The sequence below is a fragment of the Tursiops truncatus genome, chromosome 3 (assembly GCF_011762595.2).
Source record: "Tursiops truncatus isolate mTurTru1 chromosome 3, mTurTru1.mat.Y, whole genome shotgun sequence".
In the NCBI taxonomy this organism is placed as follows: domain Eukaryota; kingdom Metazoa; phylum Chordata; class Mammalia; order Artiodactyla; family Delphinidae; genus Tursiops; species Tursiops truncatus.
Genome location: NC_047036.1, coordinates 88373296 through 88400751, shown reverse-complemented (window position 1 = coordinate 88400751; position 27456 = coordinate 88373296). Strand labels below are relative to the sequence as shown.

Genomic DNA, 27456 nt, shown 5'->3' with positions numbered 1-27456 from the left:
TTGAGTAGTAATGCTCAATGTACAAAACTATTTCTAAATCACTCTTGATGGTTTAGCAGGGGATCCCTTGTATAAAGACTAAATTTTGAAAAACAGTGAAGACTTGCAGTTCCCAAGTTAGAATATCAACTAGAAGTGGGTAAGCTCCTTGAATGTTTGAATCTCAATAACTTAAGGGTAGCAAATGCTCAGTAAATACTTCTTGATTATATAAAGCACTCTTTAAAATAAAAAAGGAATAATAATTAGGTATACGAAGTTTGAAAATTATGAAATAATCATACAACATTGGAATTTACATCTAAGGCTATCTGACTCCAAAGTCTGACTCATCTTTCCACTATTGCATTTTTTCTTTTCTTCACTTAAATAACTTACATAACTGAATTACGAAAGCATTTTAAAAGATAAGTTTGTATTAAAAAGAGATCATAATCTCAAAATGCTGGTTGAGGTACAAGAAAAATAAGTAAAAATAAGTAAACTGTGAATACTAATTCATCTAGAAACACTGCAAGAAGCAGAAACGTGAAATAAATGTGGGAGGGATGGAGACAGGGAGAAAGGGAGACACAAAGTAAATGCTGAAGGGAATACTGGGAGAAGGGAGGGGAGGGACAGAGAAGGAAGGAGAGGAAGGAAGTAGGGAGGAGCAAGAGGAAGAAGGAAAGGGAGGCAGAAGTGGGGGGGGGGGAACTGCATCTAAATCAGTCTCTCTTCTAGTCTACTGGGAATAACAACAAAAACAGTATTTTCATTGTGTAAGGTATATCCAAATATAGGAGCTGTTTATTTCATTTACCTCAACCAAATGACAAAATAATATACAAGTAAAAGAAAAAGAGAAAATACATTAATAAATGAGAAAGGTAAATTTAATAATTAAAAAAATATTTTAAAAAGAGTTGCTAATAATCCTTCTATTTAACCAGAAAACAACAAAAATTTTATAATTAAAAAATATATAAATATGAAGACTAGTCACATTTAAAAACTATAACCACAAATCTTTGATTAAAACATAATGTTTCCCTTTCCATTTACTTCCAAAGCTTATTATGAAAATTTTAGTACAATATAGATATAAAATTAAGCTATGAAAGCAAAACTGAGCTATAAAATGACCTGTGATTTTAATGGCATTTAAATACAGGTAAAAAGAGGATCAATAAAAGCTTCTAAACAAATACAATTTTATTTTTCTTATTTAGCACTCAGTAATTAAATGAGTAAATCTGAAGCCTATGAGAAAAATTTAAACATTCCTTGCATTCTATTACAAGTACTGCATAATTCTATTAATAGCATTAACTACTCAAAAATAGTTTCCATTATTTTCAAAAAACAAAACAAAAAAAGAAATACTTATTACACAGTTTGGTAATTAGTCTATTTTGGCTTACTTTAATATTTTTAAAATGTGAATTGGTCTAAGTGTAATCATTCCACCACTTATAAAGATAACTTTCAAATGATAAGAATAAAAATCACTAAAATAAACATTTTTCATAATTGCATCATACCTTTAGCTACAGCTTCTTTATATTTCTCTTTGGCCGAATTCATTTCTTTTATTAATTGTCTATAGCTTGTTTTTAATTTCTCTAATTCTGTCTTTGTGACCTGTCAAAAAAAGAAATGAAAAAAAACTTTTTAATGCTTAAATTTATTTCAGTCGAGAACCTAAATTCCAAAGCATTAATAGATGCATATTTTACTGCTTATGGGGCAGAGGTGCTCTTTAATATACAATTACAACCAATAAACTAAAATTAGCTTAGAAATCGGTGATAAATTCAACAGCATATGAAAAAAAAACATTTCTTAAAAAGAAGAGCAGATCATAAAATAGTGCTGTCATCATCTAAAATGTAAAGGCCAGGGGCTTCCCTGGTGGCGCAGTGGTTGAGAGTCTGCCTGCCGATGCAGGGGACACAGGTTCGTGCCCCAGTCCAGGAGGATCCCACATGCCGTGGAGCGGCTGGGCCCGTGAGCCATGGCCGCTGAGCCTGCACGTCCAGAGCCTGTGCTCCACAGGGGGAGAGGCCACAACAGTGAGAGGCCCGTGCACCGCAAAAAAAATAAATAAATAAATAAATAAATAAATAAAATGTAAAGGCCAATAATTAATTGCTGTGTACAAAAATATTTTCTCTAATAAAAAAATAATTTAAAATACTTATTTTAATTATACAGAATAACTCTGAGCTGTCATAATTCACCAGTTCTAACATGATTTTTTTTTTTTCCACACTGTAACATCTCTGAAAAGATACATCTAACAATCATTGCTGGCCAGGCAGCAATCATGACAGTGGTCACTGCATGCACACATGAACTTCGTTATTATCTCTACCCAAAAGCTAGACAAATCCAAGTCTTTGATTCTGTCGTCAAAAAACCATAACAAGCATTTGAGAAAAAATTGAGTCTTAGATTGTATCTAAAAAACTTCTAATAAGCCTTCTGGAAGAGTATGAAATCAGCAGCATTAGAAACTTGCTAAAGGGGCATAAGAAACTTGGAAGAAAATCCCACAGTCCACTTTAAACAAATTCTGCATCACAAATGTTCTTGACAGCATGGAGGATTGCACTGTGTAAATAAACAAAAATATCTACAACTATGATATAGATATAAATGAGTTCAAATCATTCCCTTTTAAAAAGAACCTCACTGGTTAACATTTTGTTTTTAATGGACTTTACCTTTTAGAGCACTTTTAGTATCACAGCCAAATTAGCACAAAGTATGGAGATTCCCTACTTGTCTTTTACCCTGATTCATGCACAGCCTCCCTGATTATCAACATACTCCACTGGAGTATGTTTGTAAATTTTTACAATTGATAAACCTACAATGACACAACATTATCACATAAGTCCATAGTTTACATTAAGTTCCACTCTTGGTGTACATTTTATGGTTTTGAACAAACATATAATGACATGTATCCACCATTACAGTACCACACACAGTTGTTTCACTGTCATAAAACCCTCTGTGCTCCACCTATTCACTAACTCCTGGGAATCAATGATCTTTTTACTGTCTTCATAGTTTTGACTTTTCCAGAATATCATATAGTTAGAATCATACATATTTTTCATATTGGCTTCTTTCACTTAGTAATATGCATTTAAGGTTCCTCCATATCTTTCTGTGGCTTGGTACCTCATTTTCTTTGAGCTCTGAATAATATTCCATTGTCTGGATGCACTACAGTTTATCCACTCATTTACTAAAGGACTTCTTGCTTGCTTCCAAGTTTTGACAATTATGAATAAAGCTGTTATAAACAGCTATGTGTGGGCTTTAGTGTAGACATATGTTTTCAACTCCTCTGCACAAATACTAAGGAGCTCAATTGCTGGGTCCTATGGTAAGAGTATTTTTAATTTTGTAAGAAACAGCCAAACTGTCTTCCAAAGTGGCTGGATTATTTTGCATTCCCACCAGCAATGAATGAGAGTTCCTGTTGCTCCACAACCTCACCAGTATTTGGTGGTTGTCAACGTTCTAGATTTGGGGCATTCTAATAGATGTGTAGTGGTATGTCATTGTTCCTTTAATTTGCACTTCCTTGATGACATATGATGTTGAGCAACTTTTTATGTGCTTATTTGCCATCTGTATATCTTCTTTGGTGAGGTGTTTGTTTTTTAATCAGGTTGCTGGTTTTCTTAGTAGACTTTTAAGAGTTCTTTGTGTATTTTTTTTAATTAATTTTATTTATTTTTGGCTGTGTTGGGTCCTCGTTGCTGGGTGCAGGCTTTCTATAATTGCAGCGAGCAGGGCTACTCTTTGTTGCGGTTCACGGGCTTCTCATTGTGGTAGCTTCTCTTGTTCTGGAGCATGGGCTCTAGACATTCAGGCGTCAGTAGTTGCAGCACATGGGCTAAGCAGCTGCGGCACACGGGCTTCAGTAGTTGCAGCGCATGGGCTCAGTACCTGCAGCACATGAGCTCAGTAGTTGTGGCTCGCAGGCTCTAGAGCGCAGGCTCAGTAGTTGTGGCTCACAGGCTTAGTTGCTCCGCAGCATGTGGGATCTTCCTGGACCAGGGATCGAACCCATGTCCCCTGCATTGGCAGGCAGATTCTTAACCACTATGCCACCAGGGAAGAGTTCTTTGTGTATTTTAGATAACAGTCTTTTGTCAGATGTGCCTTTGCAAATGTTTTCTTCCAGTCTATGGCTTATCTTCTCATTCCTTTGATACTGTATTTGCAGAGCAGAAGTTTTATTTTTTATTTTTTTGAGGACAACCTGAATACAATACATATAATATATACCATATATATATAAAATATATATATAGCTTGGAGCAGGCAAGAAATATGGACACTTCCATCTACGTGACTGCCCATCACAGTTACTGCTCTGGTCTCATGGGCTCGAACTATTTTCCATTTTGCATACTTTTAAACTGTTGTATCACATTGATGTCTGTTGTTGAAATCTTTCTGAGAATTTTGCCAATCTGGTTCATTTTATCTTGCCTATCAGGCTGCTTTGAGTTCATTATATCTTTTAAACTTATGAAGTCATTATAGTTCCATAATTGCTTATAGACCACCCAGAGTGTGCCTGAGACCCTTTTGGGTTTCACTTCCAATGCTCGTACTTTCCCTTAAATTCTGTACTAAAGATGCCATACCATTTGAGATTGGAGGCACACTTTCATACCATGACTCACGTCCAGTGTTAAGTAGAATTTCTCTGAATGAAAACTCATGTGTTCCTTTGCCATTTGCAACACGTATCACACACATTTCTGTGGAGTTATAATGTTTTTAAAAAGAAAGAAAGGAGGGAATTCCCTGACGGTCAAGTGGTTAGAAATCTGCGTTCTCACTGACGAGGGCCCAAGTTCAATCCCTGGTCAGGGAACTAAGATTCCACAAGCCATGCAGTACAGGTAGGGAGGAGGGAAGAAAGAAAGGAAAACAGAGAAGTTTTAAAATTTTGAGGAGTTCCAACTTATCAATTATTTCTTCATGGATCACGCCTTTGGTGTTGTATCTAAAAAGTCATCTTCATACCCGAGGTCATCTAGGTTTTCTCCTATTTATCTTCTAGGTGTTTTATACTATTACATTGTACATTTAGGTCTGTGATCCATTTTGAGTTAATTTGTGTGAATGGTGTAACGTATGTGTCTAGATTCATTTTTTTGCACATGGCGGTCCCTTGTTCCAGCACCATTTGTTAAAAATATTAACTTTTCTCCCCTGTATTGACTTTGCCCCTTTGTCAAAGATCAGTTAACTACAATTATGTGGATCTACTTCTGACTCTCTCCCTCTATTCTGTTCCACTCATCTATTTGTTTTCCTATTGTCTTTCACAAACATAAAACTATCTTGATTACTGTATTTTTAATTTAAAATACTCCTTTATCTTTTGTATATTAAGATATTTACACACACACATATATATACATATATATACACACACACACCTATATAGATATATATCAAGTCACAAGGCAAATTACTCATTATCCACAGAAAACTATCAGAATAATTTTTTAACATCTATTTAAAGTATAATTGCTTTATAAGGGTGTGTTAGTTTCTGCTTTACAACAAAGTGAATCAGTTACACATATACTTATATCCCCATAACTCTTCCCTCTTGCGACTCCCCCCCTCCCACCCTCCCTATCCCATCCCTCTAGGTAGTCACAAAGCACCGAGCTGATCTCCCTGTGCTATGCGGCTACTTCCCATTAGCTATCTATTTTACATTTGGTACTGTATATATGTCCATGCCACTCTTTAACTTTGTCCCAGCTTACCCTTCCCCCTCCCCATAACCTCAACTCCATTCTCTAGTAGGTCTGTGACTTTATTCCCGTCTTGCCCCTAGGATCTTCATAATTTTTTTTTTACATTCCATATATATGTGTTAGCATATGGTATTTGTTTTTCTCTTTCTGACTTACTTCACTCTGTATGACAGACTCTAGGCCCATCCACCTCACTACAAATAACTCAATTTCATTCCTTTTTATGGCTAATATTACATTGTATATATGTGCCACATCTTCTTTATCCATTCATCTATCGATGGACACTTAGGTTGCTTCCATGTCCTGGCTATTGTAAATAGAGCTGCAATGAACATTGTGGTAAATGATTTTTTTTTTTTTTTTTTTTTTTGCGGTACACAGGCCTCTCACTGCTGTGGCCTCTCTCATTGCAGAGCACAGGCTCCAGACGCACAGGCTCAGCGGCCATGGCTCCCGGGCCCAGCCACTCCATGGCATGTGGGATCCTCCTGGACTGGGGCACGAACCCGTGTCCCCTGCATCGGCAGGCAGACTCTCAACCACTGTGCCACCCGGGAAGCCCTAAATGACTCTTTTTGAATTAGGACATAGAGTTTTTAAAAAGTAGTCCATCATTATCCTTTTAATATCCATGGGATATGTACCTTTCACTTCTGATATTAGTAATTTGTACTCACACTGGGTTTTTGTTAGCCTGGCTAGAGGCTTACTGATTTTATTCTTCTCAAAGAACCAGATTTTGGTTTTGTTGACTTTATTAGTTTCATATTTTCATTGAGTTCTGCTCTAATTTTCATTATTTCTTTTCTTCTGTGTACTTTGGATTCAATTTGCTCTTCTTTTTCTACTGTCCTAAGGTGGAAGCTCAGATGATAGATTTTAGATCTTCTTTTCCAACAAATGCATTCAATGCTATAAATTTCCTTCTAAGCACTGCTTTTGTTGTGTCCCACAAATTTTGATAAGTTTTGTTTTCAGGTTCGTTTCGTTCAAAATATCTTTAAATTTTTCTTGAGATTTCTTCCTTGATCCACATGTTATTTAGAAATGTGCTGTTTAATCTTCAAGTATTTGGGGATTTTCCAGCTATCTTTCTGTTACTGATTTCTAGTTTAATTCCACTGTGGTCTCAGAGAAGACACTGTATCAACTCCATTTTTTAAAATTTGTTAAGGTATGATTTATGACCTAGAATGTGGTCTATCTTGTTGAACCATCCAATGTGAGTTTGAGAAGAATGTGTATTCTCCTGCTGTTGGATGAAGTAGACTATAGATGTTCCTTATATCTAGTTGACTGATGATATTATTAAGTTCAACTCTGTCCTTACTGATTTTCTGCCTGCTGCATCTGTCCATTTCTGATGGGGGGTGGGGAGGGTGCTGAATTCTCCAACTATAATAGTGGTTCATCCATTTCTCCTTACAATTCTAACACTTTTTGTGGTTCTATCAGTATTTTGATGCTATGTTGTTAGGCACATATATGTTAAGGATTACAGTGTCTTCCTGGAGAACTAACCCCTTCAACATTATGTAATTCCCCTCTTTATCCCTGATAAATTTCTTTACTTTGAAGTCTGTCCTGTCTGCAATTAATATAGCTACTCCCACTTTCTTTTGATTAGGGTTAGTATGGTATATCTTTCTCCATCCATTTACTATTAATCTATATGTGTCTTTATATATAAAGTGGTTTTCTTGTAGACAACATACAGTTGTGTTTTGTTTTTTTATCCAGTCTGACAATATCTGTCTTTTAATTGGTTCATTAAGACCACTGACCTTCAAAGTAATTATTGATATACTTGGATTAGTATCTACCATATTTGTCACTGTTTCCTATTTGTTACCCTTATTAGTTGTTCCAATTTTTGTCTTCCACTATTTTTCTGTCTTTGTGGTTTTAATTGAGTACTTTATGTGATTCTATTCTCTATCATTTCTTAGCATACTAGGTATACTTTTTTTTGCTTTTTTTAGTGGCTGCCCTAGAGTTTGCAACATACATTTATAACTAATCCACTCCTACTTTCAAATAACACTATACCACTTCATGCATAGTGTAAATACCTTACAATAACAAAATAATCCTAATTCCTCCTTCCCATCCCAAGTATTATGGCTGTCTTTCATTTCACTTATATATAAGCATACATAAAAATATGTACACACACACAGGATATATACATGAGTGTACATAATCAAATACATTGTTGCTATTATCGTTTTCAATAAACCATTATCCATTAAATCAATTAAGAATGAGAAAAATAAAAGTTTTCATTTTATCTTCACTCATTCTTTCCCCAATGCTCTTTCTTTCTCTATGTAGATCCAAGTTTCTGACCTATATCATACTTTCCTTCTCAGTCTATTGGCAACAAATTCCATCAATTTTTGTTTGTCTGACAAAGACTTTATTTCTCCTTCACTTTTGAGGGATATTTTCACAGGGTTCAGAATTCTAGGTTTATGAGGGGTTTTTTCATCATTCATTCTGCTTGGTGTTCTCTGAGCTTCCTGGATCTGTCATTTGGTGTCTGACATTAATTTCGGGAAATTCTCAGTCATTATTGTTTCAAAAATTTCTTCTATTCCTCAGTCCCTTTCTTCTCCTTCCCATTATATGTATGTTACACCTTTTGTAGTGGTCCCAAAATTCTTGACTATGCTGTTTACTTTTTTTTTCAGTCTTTGTTCTCTTTGCTTTTCACTTTTAGAGATTTCTATTGACATAAACTCAAGTTCAGAGATTCTTTCTTCAGTTGTGTTCAGTCTCCTAATAAGCCCATCAAAGTCATTCTTCATTTCTGTCATAATGTTACTGAACTCTAGAATCTCTTCTTGGTCCTTGCTTAGGATTTCTATCTTTCTGCTTACATTGCCCGTCTGTTCTTGTATGCTGTCTACTTTACTCATTAGAGCTCTTAGCACATTATTAATAGTTGCTTTAAATTCCCAGTCTGATAATTCCAAGATCCCTGTCATGTCTGGTTCTGATGCTTGCTCTGTCTCTTCCAATTGTGTTTCCTGCCTCTTGGTATGCCTTGTCTCTTTCTTCTTGATTGTCAGGTATAATGTACTGGGTAAAAGGAACTGAGGTAAACAGGACTGTACTAATGTGGTGCTAAGTTGGCAAGGAAGGAGAAGCATTTTATAGCCCTCTGATTAGGTCTTGGTCTTTCACTGAGCCTGTACCTCTGGACCATGAACTTCACATGTACTTCTCAGTCCCCACCCCACCTTACATGGGACAGGATGGCTAGAGTGAGCTGGAGTTGGGTACTTCCCTTCCCCCAGGTCAGTTAGGTTCTGGCTAAACAGTTTGTCCTGACGACAGACCTTGTTAAAAACAGAATGTTCTAGCATATGTCAAAATTATTCCTTTTCCTCTGCCACTACCAGGATCATGAGATTTTTTTTGTTTCCTATATTCTCTGTGAGAACCTCATAGGGATTTGGGAGGTAAAATTCACAAGTGTGAAGGCCCCTCAATGAGTGGGTCCTCCTGGAGTTTGTAACCCTCAGAAATGTCCACACTGAACTTCCAGAATTTGTCAGTTACAGTTCAGGTTTTTCTACAACCAACAATGGTTCCCAAGACTGCTGCTGTTCTGATAAGTTGCGATTCTCTGTATTTGCTTGTCAGTCTCTCCAATTGGTGGGGGGGTGGGGGGGGCAGTCATCTGCTCTGTGACCTACTTTCTCTAACGGATCTAAGAAAGAGTTGTTGATTTTTCAGTTTGTTCAGCTTTTTACTTGTTGTTAGGATGGAGGGACAACTTCCAAACTTCTTACATGCTGGTCTGGAAACTAGAAGTCTTAACTTTTGAACTTGCTAAACAACCAATTCACTATTCAGCAAACGCAATTTTTTAGGGGGTGGGGGGGCTATGTTGGGTCTTCATTGCTGCACGCAGGCTTTCTCTAGTTGTGTCCAGAGGGGACTACTCTTTGTTGCAGTGCACTGGCTTCCCATTGTGGTGGCTTCTCTAGTTGCAGAGCACGGGCTCTAGGCACGCAGGCTTCAGTAGCAGCACGCAGGCTCGGTAGTTGTGGCTCACGGGCTCTAGAGCACAGGCTCAGTAGTTGTGGCACATGGGCTTAGCTGCTCCGTGGCATGTGGGATCTTCCCGGACCAGGGATCGAACCTGTGCCCCTGCATTGGCAGGCAGCTTCTAAACCACTGCACCACCAGGGAAGTCCCAAACAGGCAAATTAATATCAAAAAGCAAGAATTTATCCTACCTTACACCTCATGGCAACCAAATAGTTGATACAGGAAAAATTTTTATTGAAAAACTCCAGCTAACAATTGCATCAGAAATGACAGAAGTAAAATATTGCCATTTTACAACGTCCACTGAGCTAATGGATCTAAGCGGTGAATATGAAGTGTTGCTAAAACTATTAGGGGAAAGGCTGAAAAGAAACTTTTTTAATAGATTGAGCAGGCTGGCAACACTGGAACCTATTAGTCAAGTTTAACATCAGAAGAAGATAAACAAGCAGACATTATATACCTCTTGATATGAAACAACAGGAAGTCTATACCAGCACCTATGATGTATTCTTGCCCAAAATAAACAGCCAAAATCTTATCAAGTCTCTAGATCTAACTTCCAGTTTGCAAGAAAATAGGAGGATGAAGGAATATGTGAAACTGCATCACAAGCTGCTAACAGGAAAATCCAAAATGAAGGAATTAAATGCTATAGAATAAACTACCCAGTTTCTCCCACAAATAAATGGCATTTTAAAAGTGGGGTGGTGAGGGGAACCTAGAGATTAAGAGATTATTCAAATGCAACATATGAGCCAGGTTTGGATCATGATTCAAATGAAACAACTGTAAAAAAACATTTAACAATCATTTGAGCATAGTCAGGATAATTAATAATATTAAGGAATTATTGTTATTTTAGGTGGTTAATGATAACATAGTTTTTTTAAAAAGAGTACTTATTTTAGCAATATATACTAAAATATTTATGGATAAAATAATAACTGGAATTTTCTTTAAAATTATCCAGTGTAGAAGAAAAGTAGGTGAGAGTATAGATGAAAAAAAAAGAAAGAAAATATTGACTATGTGGATGGATAGGTCAATGGGAGTTCATTTAACTATTCTCTCTTCTGTACATTTGCAAATTTTCATAACAAAACCCATTGTAAAAAGTTATCCAGAAGAGACAGACTCTGTGAAAAAAATTTAGAAATATTCCAACTAATTTATTTTGCCTATTTTTATTATATGCATAGAATTAAACGATGCAAATTAATTTTCTAAAAGCCTAAAAGAGCTATTTCAGTGAGTAAAAAATAAAAATTCTAAGTGATAAGAAAGCATTGTATCATCGTTTAATTGGCAGCATTTTTTTCTTTCATGAGAGTATATAAAGTAACAGTATATCTTATAATCAATAATGTTGTACATTCAGTAAAAATAAGATACCACTTATTAGAGACACTGAAATCTATTTCTTGCCAGGAAATGGTGACTAAACAATTTTTAAAGTCAAACAAGATAAAGTATTTCAGTGAATTTAAAAATCAAATTAAAAAAAGAATTCCAGAACGGAAAGACAAACCTTGATCATCTCTGCCTCTATCTGCTGATGAACACCTATATAACTCTTCTTCACCTGCTGCTTGTCTTTGATCATCATGGTGAGCCTGTGTAAGGGCCCAGAATTTAGGTCCTCTGCATGTGTCTTCATTATCCTACTAAGTTGTTCCGTCTGCTGAATCATAAGTAGCCAAGACTTTTTAAAAAATAAGAAATAAAATTAGCACTTGTATTAGAGGTTTCCACTTAGCTGTCTTCAGGAACTTTAAATATTTAGTTTTACACAAATTATTACATTAATATAAAAATGGCAGGTTTCTGGCAATTATGCAAGGAGCTATATGAGTGGTTCATATTTAATATCTTTAAATTCAAGAACAAATGCTTCAAAATTCAGTAATCAGAGACTGCAGAATTCTAGGACAGGATTAAGGGACTCTGAGAAGCCACACTTGCAGTCTTCATTTTACCACTTCTTGTTTGTTTTTCAACACACTGATATATTGCTTCTGCCCAAACCATTCTATTGCCTTAGTAAGGTTAACACTTCCTAATGATCAAATGCAACAGAAATTTACCCATCTTCATTCTTAACCTGTTTCTCTGAGGCATCCGATCCTACTGACTCACTTCTTCCTGAAACCCTCTTTTTTGGTTTCTATGGCTTCTCATCTTCCAACATGCTGGCTTGCCTTCCTCCCTTCCTAAAAATTCCTTCTCAAACTTTATACCTGCTCTTATTTTGCTGTCTATGTCTTAAATACTTGTATTCTCTACATTTCTATCTTATCTCTTTTCTTAATAAATACCATTAGTTCTCAATGAGTTTTCTAGCCCAACACATTGCCTCAATAGCAGACACACATAATGGTGGGTTTGGGACAAGTGGGCATATGGATACTGCTGGAAGAACAAGTCATCTGTTTTTAGACTTTCTACCTTATTAATACTGAAAAAAAATAAAAGGAATGCTCTTCACTACAGGTCTTCAAAATTCTATTCAGAAACAGGTATTGGAGACTTTCCATGGTCAGAGAGGATCCATGGTAAAAATACAAAAAATAGACAAGGTATAGTGTCAGATATTTCACAAGAGTAATTTTCTACACTATTACCTTTGATCTGTGAATGAACAGAATTTCTGTTTCTGTTAGTAGTCCAAAATAATCCTAAATCAAAATTTAATAGGTATCTAAATCAAAAGTATAGACTAAAGGAAGCAAATTCTTAGAACTCACCAGGGTCTAACTTAGTAATCCTGCTTTTTGATACACTGCAATACGTTTTTTTAAAAAAGTAATCTTTGAGGACATTTCTTTAGGGAAAAGGGTCATTTTTAGTTGTGAGATGCTATTATGAACATGAAATAAGATAGATGGCCTACGAACTCATCATATTTACTTTCAAATTCAATAACCTCAGTACTAAGATGCTCGATACCACAAAGCCATTTAAAACTAATGTAGCTCCTCCATTAAAATATTAAATTTAACAAAGATGAAAACAAGAAAAACTATACAAATGTGGATTAAAAACATAATTTAAATTGCCCTAGTAATTCTTGTAGCTTTGCCTTTTTCATTTGATATTTTCACTCTAAAAAATACCATGTTAGAAAAACACTGTTATAGCATGTGCAGAATATTAAGACTACCAAAAATAAAGTGAGAGGAATCTGTTTCTTTCTCAAAAAACAAATATTCTCTATCTTCAAAAAGCAAATACTCTCTAAGTGCTTTGTAGCAATAAATTTTTGTGATTCTATGTAGGAGTCCTTGCAGCCTAGGGAGAAGCCTTCTTAGAAGCTAACATTAAAGATCACACAACTAGGTCAGATTGCCCTTCACCTCCCAGGAGGGCACATCTCATCCTGTCTAATAGCCCTGTTCACTGCAGTCACTGTGCAAAGTCAAAACCTCCCAAGGTATATATTATCACCCCAACTGTCAACCCCATATTGCCCTCAATATCTCCTATTCTGACCCAGGACACTATCTATAGAATCCTGTACTCTCAAGAACTCTTGCTCTATGATTAGAAAACTCCTTATACTTCTTATCAGAACTTTCCACTTGTCTTCTATCTGTAACAAAAACCTGGCTTGATCCTACTAAAAACAACCTAATACTGCTAATAAATATGCCCTCTCTTCCTAGAAGTCTCTGTTCTTCTGAAGCTCAAGTCACCCTTGCACATGAACAATCCATCAGAAACTCCTTCTGATTCTCCCTCCAAAGTCTACCACAAATCTACCCACTTCTCTTCATATTCACTGCCACCCCTTTTGGAAGATATGATTATCTCTGGCTTAGACTGTTGCAGCACCTCCTAATTGGTGTCCTCTCTTCTACTCATGCTCCTTTCCAAACCATTCTCCTTAAAGTAGCAAAAGAAATTGTCATCTCCTGCATAAAATCCTACACTGGCTTTCCTTTTCATTTAAAGAAAAATCCAAACTTCCTTCTAAGACCTATAGTGTCTCAGATTATGTGTCCTCTGTCTATCCTTTCAACTTCTGTTTTTGCCATTATCTACCCTGCTAAATAACTTCTAGTAGCACTGGTCTTCCTTTAATTTCCTAAACATTCTCTCTTCCTGGGAGCTCATCCTCTCTTTCACATAGCAAGATCCACCTCTTCCTTTAGGAATCAGCTAAATCTCATGTAGGTCTAATGCTTGCTATTCTTTATCTTAGCACTTAAAACAACTATTTATTTGTATGTATACCATTTTTTTTAATGTCTCCCCAACTACAGTGGAAGCTCCATAAGGGTAGTACTGTGTCTCTGTGTTCACTATTTTAGGTATTCACTGTGATGCCTAAAATAATAGCTACTAAATATTCTTTGAAAGAAGGAAGGGTGAGAGGGAGGGAAAGAGGAACAAATGTAGAATAAAACCATTAAGTGAAAATATGCCATTAAAAGATTTTTTTAATTGTTTCAAACTGGAATTAGATAGCATAGAACAATGCCAATTATGATAGGGAAGGAAAATTAACAAGTCTATCTTCAACTGATAAAACAACAGAGGGATTAGAGCAGCACACAATGCAATAAGAAGCACTGGCCTAAAAGGAATGAGTGAGTGTGCAAGAAAATGTTTGGGTGGTGTATAACTTGAATTAGACGCATGGCTGGAATATTTCTTAAAAAGAGAGATGAGTAAAACGTTAACAGATGCTTAATAAACAAACAAAGAGAAAAGATGCATTTCAACATTTATAATTAAACTGATATAGCACTTTGCAGATATGGCTCTTTAGTTCAGGCATAGCAGTGGCCAAAGCATAGATAAATTATTTGTTGATTAGGATAATTTGTGGAAGATAATTCCTTATCTGCAGACCATCTCATCTGCAGACCATCTGCAGACATTCAAATTGCTTTATTACACAGAATCCTGCTTAAGGGATTAATAATGTTCCTCATAATGGAATTTTACCAGTAGTCAGAGTCACTGATGCTGAAAGCTATAGACAGGTTAAGAAATAATAAAAAGTGAAAATATCTGAAGTTAATTTTAGAAAAATCTAATCACAGGCAAAGAATATTAATACAATTTGAAAATAAAACCATTGTGGTTAAGTTTACAAAATAGAAAAAAAGTATCTTAACTTCTGAGAGAAGAGCTACAAAAATGTGAAAGTAGGAATAACTTAACTATAATAAACTAGACAAAAATCCCAAAGGATATTAACAAAATCAGGAGTGAGCAATGGATAAGAAGTATGCTCATTTCCTCACCTTTCATACATAAGAGTCAATAGACAGCTTTAGTTATAAAATTTGTAAATAAAGAGATACAGATTTAAGCTTATAATTTTTAAGTTTCAAAAGTTAAACAAGTGAATGTTTAGAAAAAAACAGACTATATAGACCTTCTGAATTACAAAAATAATTTTTAAAGAAAGTTAACATTGTCCACTAGAAAAAGAAAACAAAAGAAACTTAAAATGATTAAAATTAAAAATAAGCTGCAAAATAAAAATTATACTAAACACATCTGTTAAATATTATATGTAAACTTTATGTGTTAAACATCTATGAAAAGGAAAACATTATCAAATCAGAGGGGAAAAAACTTCACTATACACAAAATGAGAAACATCAGTAAAATAAAATAACATGTAACAACAACAGAAAAGATAGGGAAACCCCTCCCCCAGAAAAATATGAACAGTAAGATACAGCAGTCATTATATTCAAATGATAAAAAACTGAATTCTAGACACAAAATATAAAACAAAGAAGGGCACAGTATGTTGCCAAAGAATATCACTCAGAATGAATATATAACTGTTGTGATTCTTTTCATTCCAGAAAACAGTACATCCAAACAGGAAGCAAAAATGGTGGAAAATGCAATGAGAAATCAAAAGTAGTAGGAGAATTAAATATACTCATCTCTACCTGTGAGAGACTAGACTAAAAAAAAATAATAATACAGAGTACCTGAATAAGTAATTTAATAATGAATATGTTTGACCTATCATCATATATAAAACTCTATATACTACAGGTCTAAAAACACCTATTTTAAAAGAATATTTTTAAAAATTAGATAATATTGGGCTATAAGAAATTTCATAAATTTCCTCAAAAATAGAAATAGTGCATACTAACCACACTATCTAGCCTCTTTCAAATAAAGGAAAAAATCCTTATCAGAATTTTTTAAAGGAAAAAAATCAAATCATTCCTAAAAAATGCATAGGACAAAAAAGTTAAGTTTTTAAACTAAAAGAAGACCTAGAAATAGCAGTAAATAAAACACTGACCATCAAGCTCCATGATACACAGTTCAATATGCTCAGATTCACAAACTTTACACTATTTCTAAGTAAGAAAATTTTTAAATAAATTTATTAAAATACAATTTTAGAAGTTAGAAAAGGAAGAACAATATAAAACCAAGGAAAGTACAAAGAAGGAATTGAAAAGAAAAAATGAAAAATATTTATTAATTAGACAAAAATAAAAATAGAAAAAATGTTGACAGCATTAAAAAGGAGAGCTTAACAATAACAAAGGAAGTAACAAAGGAAATAAAGTATATAAAATCAACACTTAGAACTAACCATAAATTAAGACAAAATTGCAAAAACTGAGAGAAGCATCTGAAAATAAATGAAGTAGCTTTTTTTTCTTTTAAAGAGAAATGCAAATTAGCAAAATTGACATTCCAAGAGACTGCATACAGATCATTCCATTTTTTGCTCACAGGTACATTCCCAGCCCTTTACCTGCTGGGACCTGATCTCTGCAAACTGTATTTCCCAGGCTCTCCCTTGCTAACTGGCTTTTGGCTTTATTGGGCAATGGGAGGTACTGGCACAAGGCTGAAGGGCAGGAAGAAGGGAGAAGCCAGGATATATTTCTCTCTCCCTCTCAGATTCTTTCTTTCCTCTGTCTCTCTGCTTGTAATAAGCCCTCCTCCTCCTTTTGTGGCTTCCAGATGGTAGAGGCGCCACATAGTTACTAATGTCTGAAGTGCCTTATCTTTCTCTGTTTGCTCTCAGCTCTTCTAAAACTTTTGAACACATTTACCCCAATTAAATCCTATTTATTGAAGTACCTAGTGTAGGTTCTGTTTTCCTGACTGAATCCTAACTTTTACAGATAGGAAATTCAAAGAGACGAATAACCATGGAATACATGGTTATCATAAATCAATTATCAATAAAATACCTCTAATAAAGTACAAAGCTCAAACATTTTTTCCTAATGAATAATTTCAAACCTTTATGAATCAGATGCCTTTGGTATTATCTAAGTTGTTTCTAAGAATGGAGACTGAAAACAAAGTTCCTAAAATCACCATAACACAGATAACAAAAAATGATGAAGATACTACAAAATTAAATTCATTTATAAATACCAATGCAAAAGTCTTAAGTAAAATATTAATTGCGCAAAATTGCCCATTAAAAGAAAAACATCTCATAATCAGTTTGGGAACATTTCAAAAATGAATATTTAATAGTTAAACATAGAAGTATTCCCATATAAGTCAAACACAAACCAAGCTGTTTAATATCAGCAATGTTATTTAACATTATTTCTGAGATGCCTCTGAAGATAATGATTTGAAAGGAAAAGGCTTACCCTTTCTAATAATAAAAAAATACAAATGAAGCCATTTGAAATTATTTTTCATGTATCAGATTGACAAAATTAAATAAAACAACCACACACTGTAGGTAAGTGTATATGGGAACAGGCTCTCTAATGCACTGTTAGTGGAAATGTAAATTATTGAAAAACAAATTTGGTAATAGCTACTAAAATTCTAAGTGGGCAAACTTTATACCCAGAAATTCTACTTCTTAGAATTTATCTCACAAAAAATATTTTCACAAGAATTCAGATTTTATTTATAAGGATATTTATCACAATCTTAAGAGCAAAAAGAGTTCAATTTAAAAAACTGAAGAAATGAATTATAAAATGATATGCAGCTATTAAAAAAAGTAAAGTAACTGCAAGTGAAATGATACAGAGAAAGCCCAGAATACATAACTAAGTAAAAAAGCCAAACTTCAGAACACTTTATAGAGTACAAAGTTATTTCTGTAAGTGAAATAAATGTCTTGTGTGGGCATATGCATTAAAAAAAAATACAGAGAAGAAAATTAGGATGACTATACATGAAATGTGGAAAAGATAACAAATTATTTTTTTCTCCTCAAACCTGAAATGCCTTGTAAAAATGTAAATATTAGAACTAATCCAAAACAAAATTATTTCTCAATTCCATCCACTCAATTCCAACTCAAATTCCATCCACAAGCTGCTCAAAATACATACACACTGTGACCTAACACCACGATAGCACTTCTAAACATAGGGCTTACTAAAATACGAAACACCAGCCTTTACTATATCACTCCAAATTTAGGACAGATGCTTCCATGTAATTAAATTGCAGCTCTCATATGGAACAGGGAACAATCATCACACTACAAGCCAAAACTATATCTAAAATAAAATAATACAGAACAAGATGAGTTATTTTTTAATCATTACGTGATAGTGTGAAAAATATAAAACAATATCTACTCAAAGGTAGTAGGAAATATTAGCAGCTCCTCCATAAAGTGGTAAAAATTCACTAGTTTAACTTACTTTGGGGAAATAGTCTAAATTAATTTTTAAAAATTAAATGTTAGAATTTTCCACAGAAAATAATTTATTCCATTCAGGTATATATAATAGCAACAGGTATGAAATGTAAAGATCCTATCACACTGCTTATATTTCCATATATTAGTAATTGTAATTAACAAATTAATCATGCATATTATCAGGTACTCAGAAATGAGATGAAGGAAACAAGAAAACACTGGTTTTCTTGATTGACTGATTGATTCCTTTGTACCAGGAACAATGTTAGAAAGAGGAGATAAAATAACCAGCAAAGTAAAGGACCTCTTCTGACCATGACATACTTTACTAACTGGAATCAAACTCATCTTCCCATTGAAAACAACTAGAAAATGGGGCATCATGTATGACACTCTTTTCATATATTGGACAGCAGGCAGCACAGGGCTGGAATCCCAAAGAGAAGTGAAAGGCCTAAAACTGCCCCAGTTGTCTTCCTGGAGTTATTTTCTTAAGGGAAGTACAGGGAGAAAATCAGAGATAAACAGACTTAGAAGTCATAGTAAAAAGTTTGATATATACCAATTACAATGCCCAATCAGAAATTTTAGGCAGGGGACTTGGCCATTACAGGGGTTAAATTAAAAGGTCAAGAAGAAAACTCTCTGGGCCTCACATAGCTTATACTTGTTTACATTTTTTTATTAAAATAATAATGCAAACCCTCACCTGATCTGAATTATCTTAAATTCTAAATATGTAGTCTGATTTCTTAAGTGCTAATTACGTCTTCCCAGAAGAAAAATAAAATGCTACTGGGAAAATCTTTAAAAATAAGATCAGCCAAGATGGAGTAACAGGGACCAAATTTACCCTTCTACCTGAAACAATCAAAAAATGGACAAAAGATACGGAACAACAGTGTTCAAGACACTGTTTATCAGCCAAAGAAGAACAGTGATCACCAAGAAAAGGAAACAAACAAGGTGAGCCCTACAATTGCCCTGACTTACTGACTTGAGAGACTGCAGCACAGGAAGGAGAAACTGAAGGAGACACCAGCAGAATTCCTGGGGTGAGGAGACAAAGCTGAGAGTCAGGAAAGAGCAAGGCAACTAGAGTTCATGGGACAGACTACTGGAGAGGACAGAGGTACACAGAGAGAAGCCCAGAGATCTGCAGTGAGCCCCGCTCCATCCAGGATTCAGCACAACACTGATCAGTGCATGCCCGGGAGAAAACTACAGGAGCTGCGCAAAGAACTGGCTGAAAAGACTAAAGGGAACAGGACCTGGTGCTCACCCATGGTTGGGAATACTGCCCGTTCCCACCAGCCACACGGAAAAACTCAAAATTTATGGGGCATGGGGTAGAATACTCAAAAAAGTTTTACCGTCCTAGTGGGGAGTAATTAGCCCTGGAGTTAACACTGTTCTGGTCCTGCCTAACAAATCTTAAACTCAGAATCCAAAAGATCAAACTCTTTCCAAGTAACGTAACTGTGTCCCCAAACAAAACTCAACAACACATAGCAACACAAACTATCAAAAATGAAGCAGAGAGAAAAAAAAAAATTTTTTTAATAAACAGAGTATCACTGAACTTTAGGACTTTTAGAGATCTAATATGTGTATAATTAGAAACATCATAGGAGACAGAGAGGAATAGGAAAAGTATTTGAAGAAACAATGGCTGAAAATATTCAAAACTTGATGAAAATGAAAAATCCACAGATTCAAGAAGCTCAATAAATCCCAGCACAAGAAGCATGAAAACAAACAAACAAAAAAAAAACCCCACACTATCAGTACCGTATCTGAGTCAAACAGCCTTCCAACATTCAAATGTTTTATAATGATAATATAATAGTTTTCACAAACTGATTACATATATGAAACCCATCAATTCTATAACTCATTTTGATGAGTTTCTGGATAACTTATTTTTTTCTTACAGCATTTAAAATTTCCTCCCCTGAAAATATAGCAGGAATTGACTAGTCTCCTCTGCATGGTTTATATCCCAGTATCCAGAAATCTCTACAGGTATGATCTCATCTGGTGGAGATTTGCAAAGAACCAAAGGACTGAGTTTACTTAGTGAGTGAGCAAGAAATGGATCATCTGAGTTAAATATGTCCTTTAATTTCAGGGGATTTCGGCTTCTCTAATTAAGCCTTTCTAACAATGAAATGGTTGAGGGACTTCCCTCGTGGCACAGTGGTTAAGAATCTGCCTGCCCATGCAGGGGATATGGGTTCAATCCCTGGTCCGGGAAGATCCCACATGCTGCAGAGCAACTAAGCCTGTGCGCCACAACTACTGAGCCTGTGCTCTAGAACTGAGCCTGCGTGCCACAACTACTGAAGCCCCCACGCCTAGAACCCGTGCTCTGCAACAAGAGAAGCCACCGCAATGAGAAGCCCACACACCGCAACAAAGAGAAGCCCCTGCTTGCCACAACTAAAGAAAGCCCGTGCACAGCAATGAAGACCCAATGCAGCCAAAAATAAATAAATTAAAAATAAATTTATTAAAAAAGAAAGAAAGGGTTGAAACTTTTTAGACCCTGTTATTCAAGTACTATAAATTCTCATATTATCAAACACTAACATCACAATCAAAACAAATCCTGAATAAAAATACTATGTAGACAAAAAAAATGACTAAATATTTTTAAATAAAATAGAATCAAAATAATCAACATAATCAAAGTCAATATCTGGGTTCTAAAGAGTGGTACCAAATATGCTGAGCCACATCATCTCAGTCATTGCCCAATCTCAGCAGTAAGAAGAAAGCCATTATGACTACCAGAATATTGCTACTGCTACCAAAAAAGTGTAAGTCTAAACAGGGACTTCCCTGACAATCTAGTGGTTAAGACTCTGCACTCCCAATGCAGGGGTCACAGGTTCGACCCCTGGTTGGGAAACTAAGATCCCGCATGCCACACAGCATAGCCAAAAAGAAAAAAAAGGGAGGGAGACGCAAGAGGGAGGAGATATGGGGATATATGTATATGTACAGCTGATTCACTTTCGTATAAAGCAGAAACTAACACACCATTGTAAAGCAATTATACTCCAATAAAGATGTTTAAAAAAAAAAAAGGTCTAAGCACAGATTCAGACCACGAAGGAAACTATATTACCTTTTCTTTTCTAATACTTTTTCTTCAAATTTTCTAGACTCAGTGCCCCTCAATTGCTTGTGTTCTTCTTGGACTTAAAGGCCACTCTTCTTGTTCTTCTGAGGAACAAAGATAACTGGCCAGAGTCATCTTTGTCCTTCAGAAGTAAATCACATAAGCTCAGCAGTCTGTCCTACCAAAAGTTACAGGTTGAATTAAAGACCTCCACAGTCTCTTCCAGCTCCAACACCCTGTGGTTGTTCTCTACTTAGCTACTTCCCTCATCATCCTCATAAACTCATTGACCTCTGTTGCTCATGTCCACAGAAGACTGCTTTGTTGATCCAGCTCTAGTGGATCTTTGTTAATACAGGGATGGCCTATTTGAAAATTTTAAAGAAAACAATAAATTACAGTAAGGAGATGTTTGCCTACTTCCCTCTAGTTTCTGGGTAATATTCCTGTTCTCCACCCTGCTGCATCCCACTCCCATTCCCCATCCATGTCCTAGAGAAGTGGTTCTGTTATTCCCTATTTCCTGTATCCCCAAAATTTCCTTGACTGGCTCTTTCAACTCAACATTTTTTACAAAAGCAAAGCCTTTGCCTTCACCAATCCAACCAGTTCTTCCAGCTACTGCTCAATCTTATCTTTTTTGAAAGCCTCTCAAATAGACTTCTGGGGGGAAAAAAAAGTTAAAGCTCTGCATTTGTTTCCAGAAGGTATGAACCAGACTGTAGACTTAGGATACTCCCTTTTGAAGCTCTACCAAAGAAATGCTGTTTTCTTTTCTCATATCCTGTGTAATACAGAACCAAGAGGTGAGTTTGATGTTCTCCATTACTTCTCCCCAACTCCACCCCTATTAAAGCTAACCTTGCTTGTCAAGACGGCCCTTTACTCCTCCTCTCCAACACTGTCTACCTCTGATACACTCATAGGCTTTTTCTTATTCACCCCTTACATCAACAGTCTGAGACACATATCTTCATCTTATAAATGGTGTCGGAGAGATTAAGTAATCTGTCCAAGATCATACAGCTAACGAATGGAAGAGCTCAGCTTCAACCCAAATCTACCTCTTACTGTGCTAGACTGGAAACAACCTAAGAAGTCTGGAGGATACAGAAGTATAGGAACCTAAAGACCCTTGCAATGAAGGACTACTTTGAGAACAACATCTAAGCTAAACTGATGAGAGTACCTTATAAACTGGTTACATATTACATTAATCTGTATTTAGTACTTTATCATTAAATTACAAGCTTAAGAGCTATAGGGAAAAGCCATCTACTCTCTGTAGGCCACCTACTTTGTAGCATGAATAACAAACAGCTAAAGTGAAGAAGTCCTTCTAGGCCAAGATTAATGAGTCATTCTTGATATGACACAGTCTGTTAGAAGAAATGAAGATAAAAAAGAAAGAGGCCTCTCACTGTATTTGAATTTCTAACTAGAATAATGAACCACACTTCAAATCTTCCTAAACAGAACAATTAAGAAATAAATCATCTTCTTACCTAACCAACCCCAATATCACACTGGATAATTAGAAATAGTACCACTTTAACACTGACAGTACACATTTCTTTATGCTCCAGGAAAACAAATGACTGGTTTGGGACTTTAAGTTTTAGAACATTTTTCAGAATGTTAAGTGTTATAGTAAATAACACTAATATTATATCATAACATACTGTTTTTTACATAAAATGCATTATTTCAAAAGATTTTCTGAATTCCTAAATGTGCTTATTTTATGTCTGACTTATTTCACTTAGCATAATGACCTCAAGGTCTATCCATGTTGTTGCAAAAGGCAGGATTTACTTTTTTATGATTGAATAATATTTCATTGCATATATATATACCATATTTTCTTTACCCATTCATCCACTGATGGACACTTAGGTTATTTCCATATCTTGGCTATTATAAATAATGCTGCAATGAACATGGGGGCATACATATCTCTTCAAGATGATAATTTAATTTCCTTCAGATGCATACTCAGAAATGGAATTGCTGGATCATACGGTCATTCTATTTTAATTTTTTGAGGAACCTCCATACTGTTTTCCAAAGTAACTGTACCAAGTTATGACCATTTGTATGTCTTCTTTGGAGAAATGTTTATTCAGATCCTCTGCCCATTTTATAAATGGATTGTTTGGTTTTTTGGTCTTGAGTTGTAAGTTCCTATTTTTTTTTTTTGCTGGTTTGTAACATTATATGTTTCATGTGTACTATATTTCTATTTCTGTATACACTACAGTATGATTTTATATATATAGATATATAGATATAGATATATATCGCATCTTCTTTATCCATTCATCTGTTGGTGGGCACTTAGGTTGTTTCCATATCTTGCCTATTGTAAATAATGCTGTGATAAACAGAGGGGTGCATATATCTTTTAAAATTAGTGTTTTCATATTCTTGTGATAAATATCCAGAAGTGGAACAGCTGAGTCATATGGTAGTTCTAGTCTTAATTTTTTTGAAGAATCTCCATACTGTTTTCCATAGTAGCTGCACCAATTCACATTACCATCAACAGTATACAAAGATTCCCTCTTCTTCACATCCTCTCTAACACTTGTTTCTTGCCTTTTTTGATAATAACCATTCAAACAGGCATGAGATGATACCTAATTATGGTTTTGATGTGCATTTCCTTGATGATTAGTGATATTGAGCATCTTTTCATGTACCCATTGACCATTTATGTGTATTCTTTGGAAAAATGTCTATTATGATCCTCTGCCCATTTTTTAATTAGGTCATTTTTTGTTGTTGTTGAGTTGTATGAGTTCTTTATATATTTTGAATATTAGCCTCTTAATGGGTATATGATTTGCAAATATCTTCTCCCAGTTGGTAGGTTGTCTTTTCATTTTGTTGATGCTTTCCTTTGCAGGGCAGAAGCTTTTTAATTTGATGTAGTCTCATTTGTGTTTTTTGTTTTTTGATTTTTTTTTTTTTTTGCTTTTATTTCCCTTCCCTGAGGAGACACATCCAAAAGGATATGCTAAGACCAATGTCAAAAAGTATACTATGTTTTCTTCTAGGAATTTTATGGTTTCAGGTCTTATATTCAAGTCTTTAATACATTTGGAGTTGATTTTTGTATGTGGTGTAGGATAGTGGTCTAGTTTCATTCTTTTGTATGTGGCTATCCATTTTCCCAACACAATTTATTGAGGAGACTATTCTTTCTCCATTGTATGTTCTTTCCTCCTTTGTCATAAATTAATTATACATATATGTGTGGGTTTATTTCTGGGCTCACAATTCTGTTCCACTGATCTATGTGTCCAATGTTCTGCCAATACAATGCTGTTTTAATTACAACAGCTTTGTGATATAAGTTGAAGTCAGGGAGTGTGATGCCTCCAGTTTTGTTCTCTCTTCTCAGGATTGCTTTAGCTATTCAGGGTCTTTTTGGTTCCATATAAATTTTAGGATTTTTTTGTTCTATTTCTGTGAAAAATGTCCTTGGGAATTTGATAGGTATTACATTGAAGCCACACATTGTTTAATGTAATAGGGACATTTTAACAATCTTAATTTTTCCAGTCCATGAGCATAGAATATCCTGCCATTTCTTTGTGTCATCTTTAATTTTTTTCAACGTCTTATAATTTTCAGTGTACGTCTTTCACATCCTTGGAAAAATTTATTCCTTGGTATTTTATTCTTTTTGTTTCACTTGTAAATGGTATTCTTCTCTCAATTTCTCATTCTGCTAGTTTGTTGTTAGTATATAGGAACACAAAAGATTTTTGTTTTATATTAATTTTGTACCCAGCAACTTTATTGTACTCATTGACTATTTCTAATAGTTTTTTGATGGAGTCTTTAGGGTTTTCTATATATAACATCACGAAATTTGCAAATAGTGATGGATTTACTTCTTCCTTTCCAATTTGGATGCTTTTTATTTCTTTTTCTTGCCTGATTGCTGTGGGTTGGACTTCCAATACTTTGTTGAATAAAAGTATGAGAGTGGGCATCATCATCTTGTTTCTGATCTTAGAGGGATTTGCTTTCAATTTTTCACCTTTGAATATGATGTTAGCTGTGAATTTGTCATATATGTCCTTTACTATATTGCCGTACATTCCTTCTATACATATTTTATTGAGAGTTTTTATCATAAATGGGTTCTGAGTCTCGTCAAATGCTTTTTCTGCACCAATTGAGATGATCATATGATTTTTATCCTTCATTTTATTAATGTGGTGAATCACATTGATTGAATTGTGGATGTCAAACCATACTTGCATCCCTGGAATAAATCATACTTGAATCCCTGGAATAAATCATACTAGATTATGGTGTATGATCCTTTTAATGTACATCTGTCCCTCAGTATCCAAGGGGGATTGGTTCCAGGATTTGCCACAGACACCAAAACCTGCTTGATACTCAAGTACCACAGTTGGCCCTCCATATCCATGGTTCCACACCAGTGGATTCAACCAAACACATACCATATAGTGCTGTATTTACTACAGAAAAAAAACCCATGTATAAGTGGACCTCTGAGTTCAAAACCTGCATTGTTCAAGGATCAGCTGTATTGTTTATTTGGTTTACTAATATTTTGTTTAGGAATTTTGCAAGTATGTTCATCAGAGATAATGCCCTGTAATTTTCTTTTTTTGTGTTGTCCTTGTCTGGTTTTGGCATCTGAGTAATGTTGGCCTCATAAAATGAGTTGAGGCATTCCCTCCTCTTCAATTTTTTAGAAGAATTTGAGAAGGACAGTTATTAAATTTTCTTTGAATCTTCAGTGAAGCCGTCTGGTTCTGGTCTTTGTTTTGGGGGATTTTTTTTTTTTTTTGCGGCATGCGGGCCTCTCACTGTTGTGGCCTCTCCTGTTGCAGAGCACAGGCTCCGGACGCACAGGCTCAGTGGCCATGGCTCACAGGCCCAGCCACTCCATGGCATGTGGGATCTTCGCGGACTGGGGCACAAACCCGTGTCCCCTGCATCAGCAGGCGGATTCTCAACCACTGCGCCACCAGGGAAGCCGGTGATATTTTTGATTACTGTTTCAATCTCCTATTGATCAGTCTATTCAGATTTTCTATTTCTTTGTGATTCAGTCTTGGAAGATTGTATGGTATGATTGAAATTTTTATCCATTTCTTCTAGGTTGTCCAACTTGTTGGTGTATGGCAGTTTATAATATTCTCTCATAATCCTTTGTATTTCTATGGTATCCACTGCTATTTCTCCTCTTTCGTTTCTGATTTTATTTACCAGAGCCTTCTCTCTTTTTTCCTAGTGAGTCTAGCTAAAGGTTTGTGAATATTGTTTACTTTTTCAAAGAACAAGATCTTAGTTTAATTGATCTTTTCTATTTTCTTTTTAGTCTGTACTTCATTTACTTCTGCTCTGATCTTTATTTCCTTCCTTCTACTGACTTTGGACTGTGTTTTTTCTTCTTTTTCTAGTTCCTTTACATGTAAGGTTAGATTGTTTGAGATTTTTCTTGTGCCTTGAAGCAGGCCTGTATTGCTATAAACTTCCACTTAGTACTGCGCTTTTGGCAAAATCCATAGATTTTTGGTGTGTCTTATTTGAATTTTATTTGTCACCAGGTATTTTTTTATTTCTCCTTTGATTTCTTCATTGATCCAATAGTTACTCAGGAACATGCTGTTTAATCTCCACATATCTGTCATTTTTCCATCTTTCTTCTTGTAATTGATCTCTAGTTTCTTTCATACCACTGTTATTAGAAAGATGCTTGATATGATTTCAATCTCCTTAAATTTATTGAGACTGTTTGTGCCCAACATATGGTCTATCCTTGAGAGTGTTTCATGTGCACTCAA

General features: G+C 35.1%; 1 protein-coding gene across 12 annotated transcripts in view; it reads right to left on the bottom strand.

Annotated features, from left to right (window-relative positions):
* The window catches only part of FER (FER tyrosine kinase), a 466879-nt gene that overhangs the window by 379981 nt on the left and 59442 nt on the right, over positions 1-27456 (bottom strand). For 10 of the 12 annotated variants that reach the window (XM_019940802.3, XM_033853080.2, XM_033853082.2 and 7 more), the window contains 2 exons: positions 11389-11562; positions 1524-1623 (listed from right to left, as the gene is read on the bottom strand). In XM_019940802.3, the coding sequence (XP_019796361.1) occupies positions 1524-1623; positions 11389-11562 (274 nt within the window). Of the gene's footprint in view, positions 1-1523; positions 1624-11388; positions 11563-27456 lie in introns of those variants that run through there. The other 2 variants (XM_073802380.1, XM_033853081.2) reach the window with 2 other exon arrangements.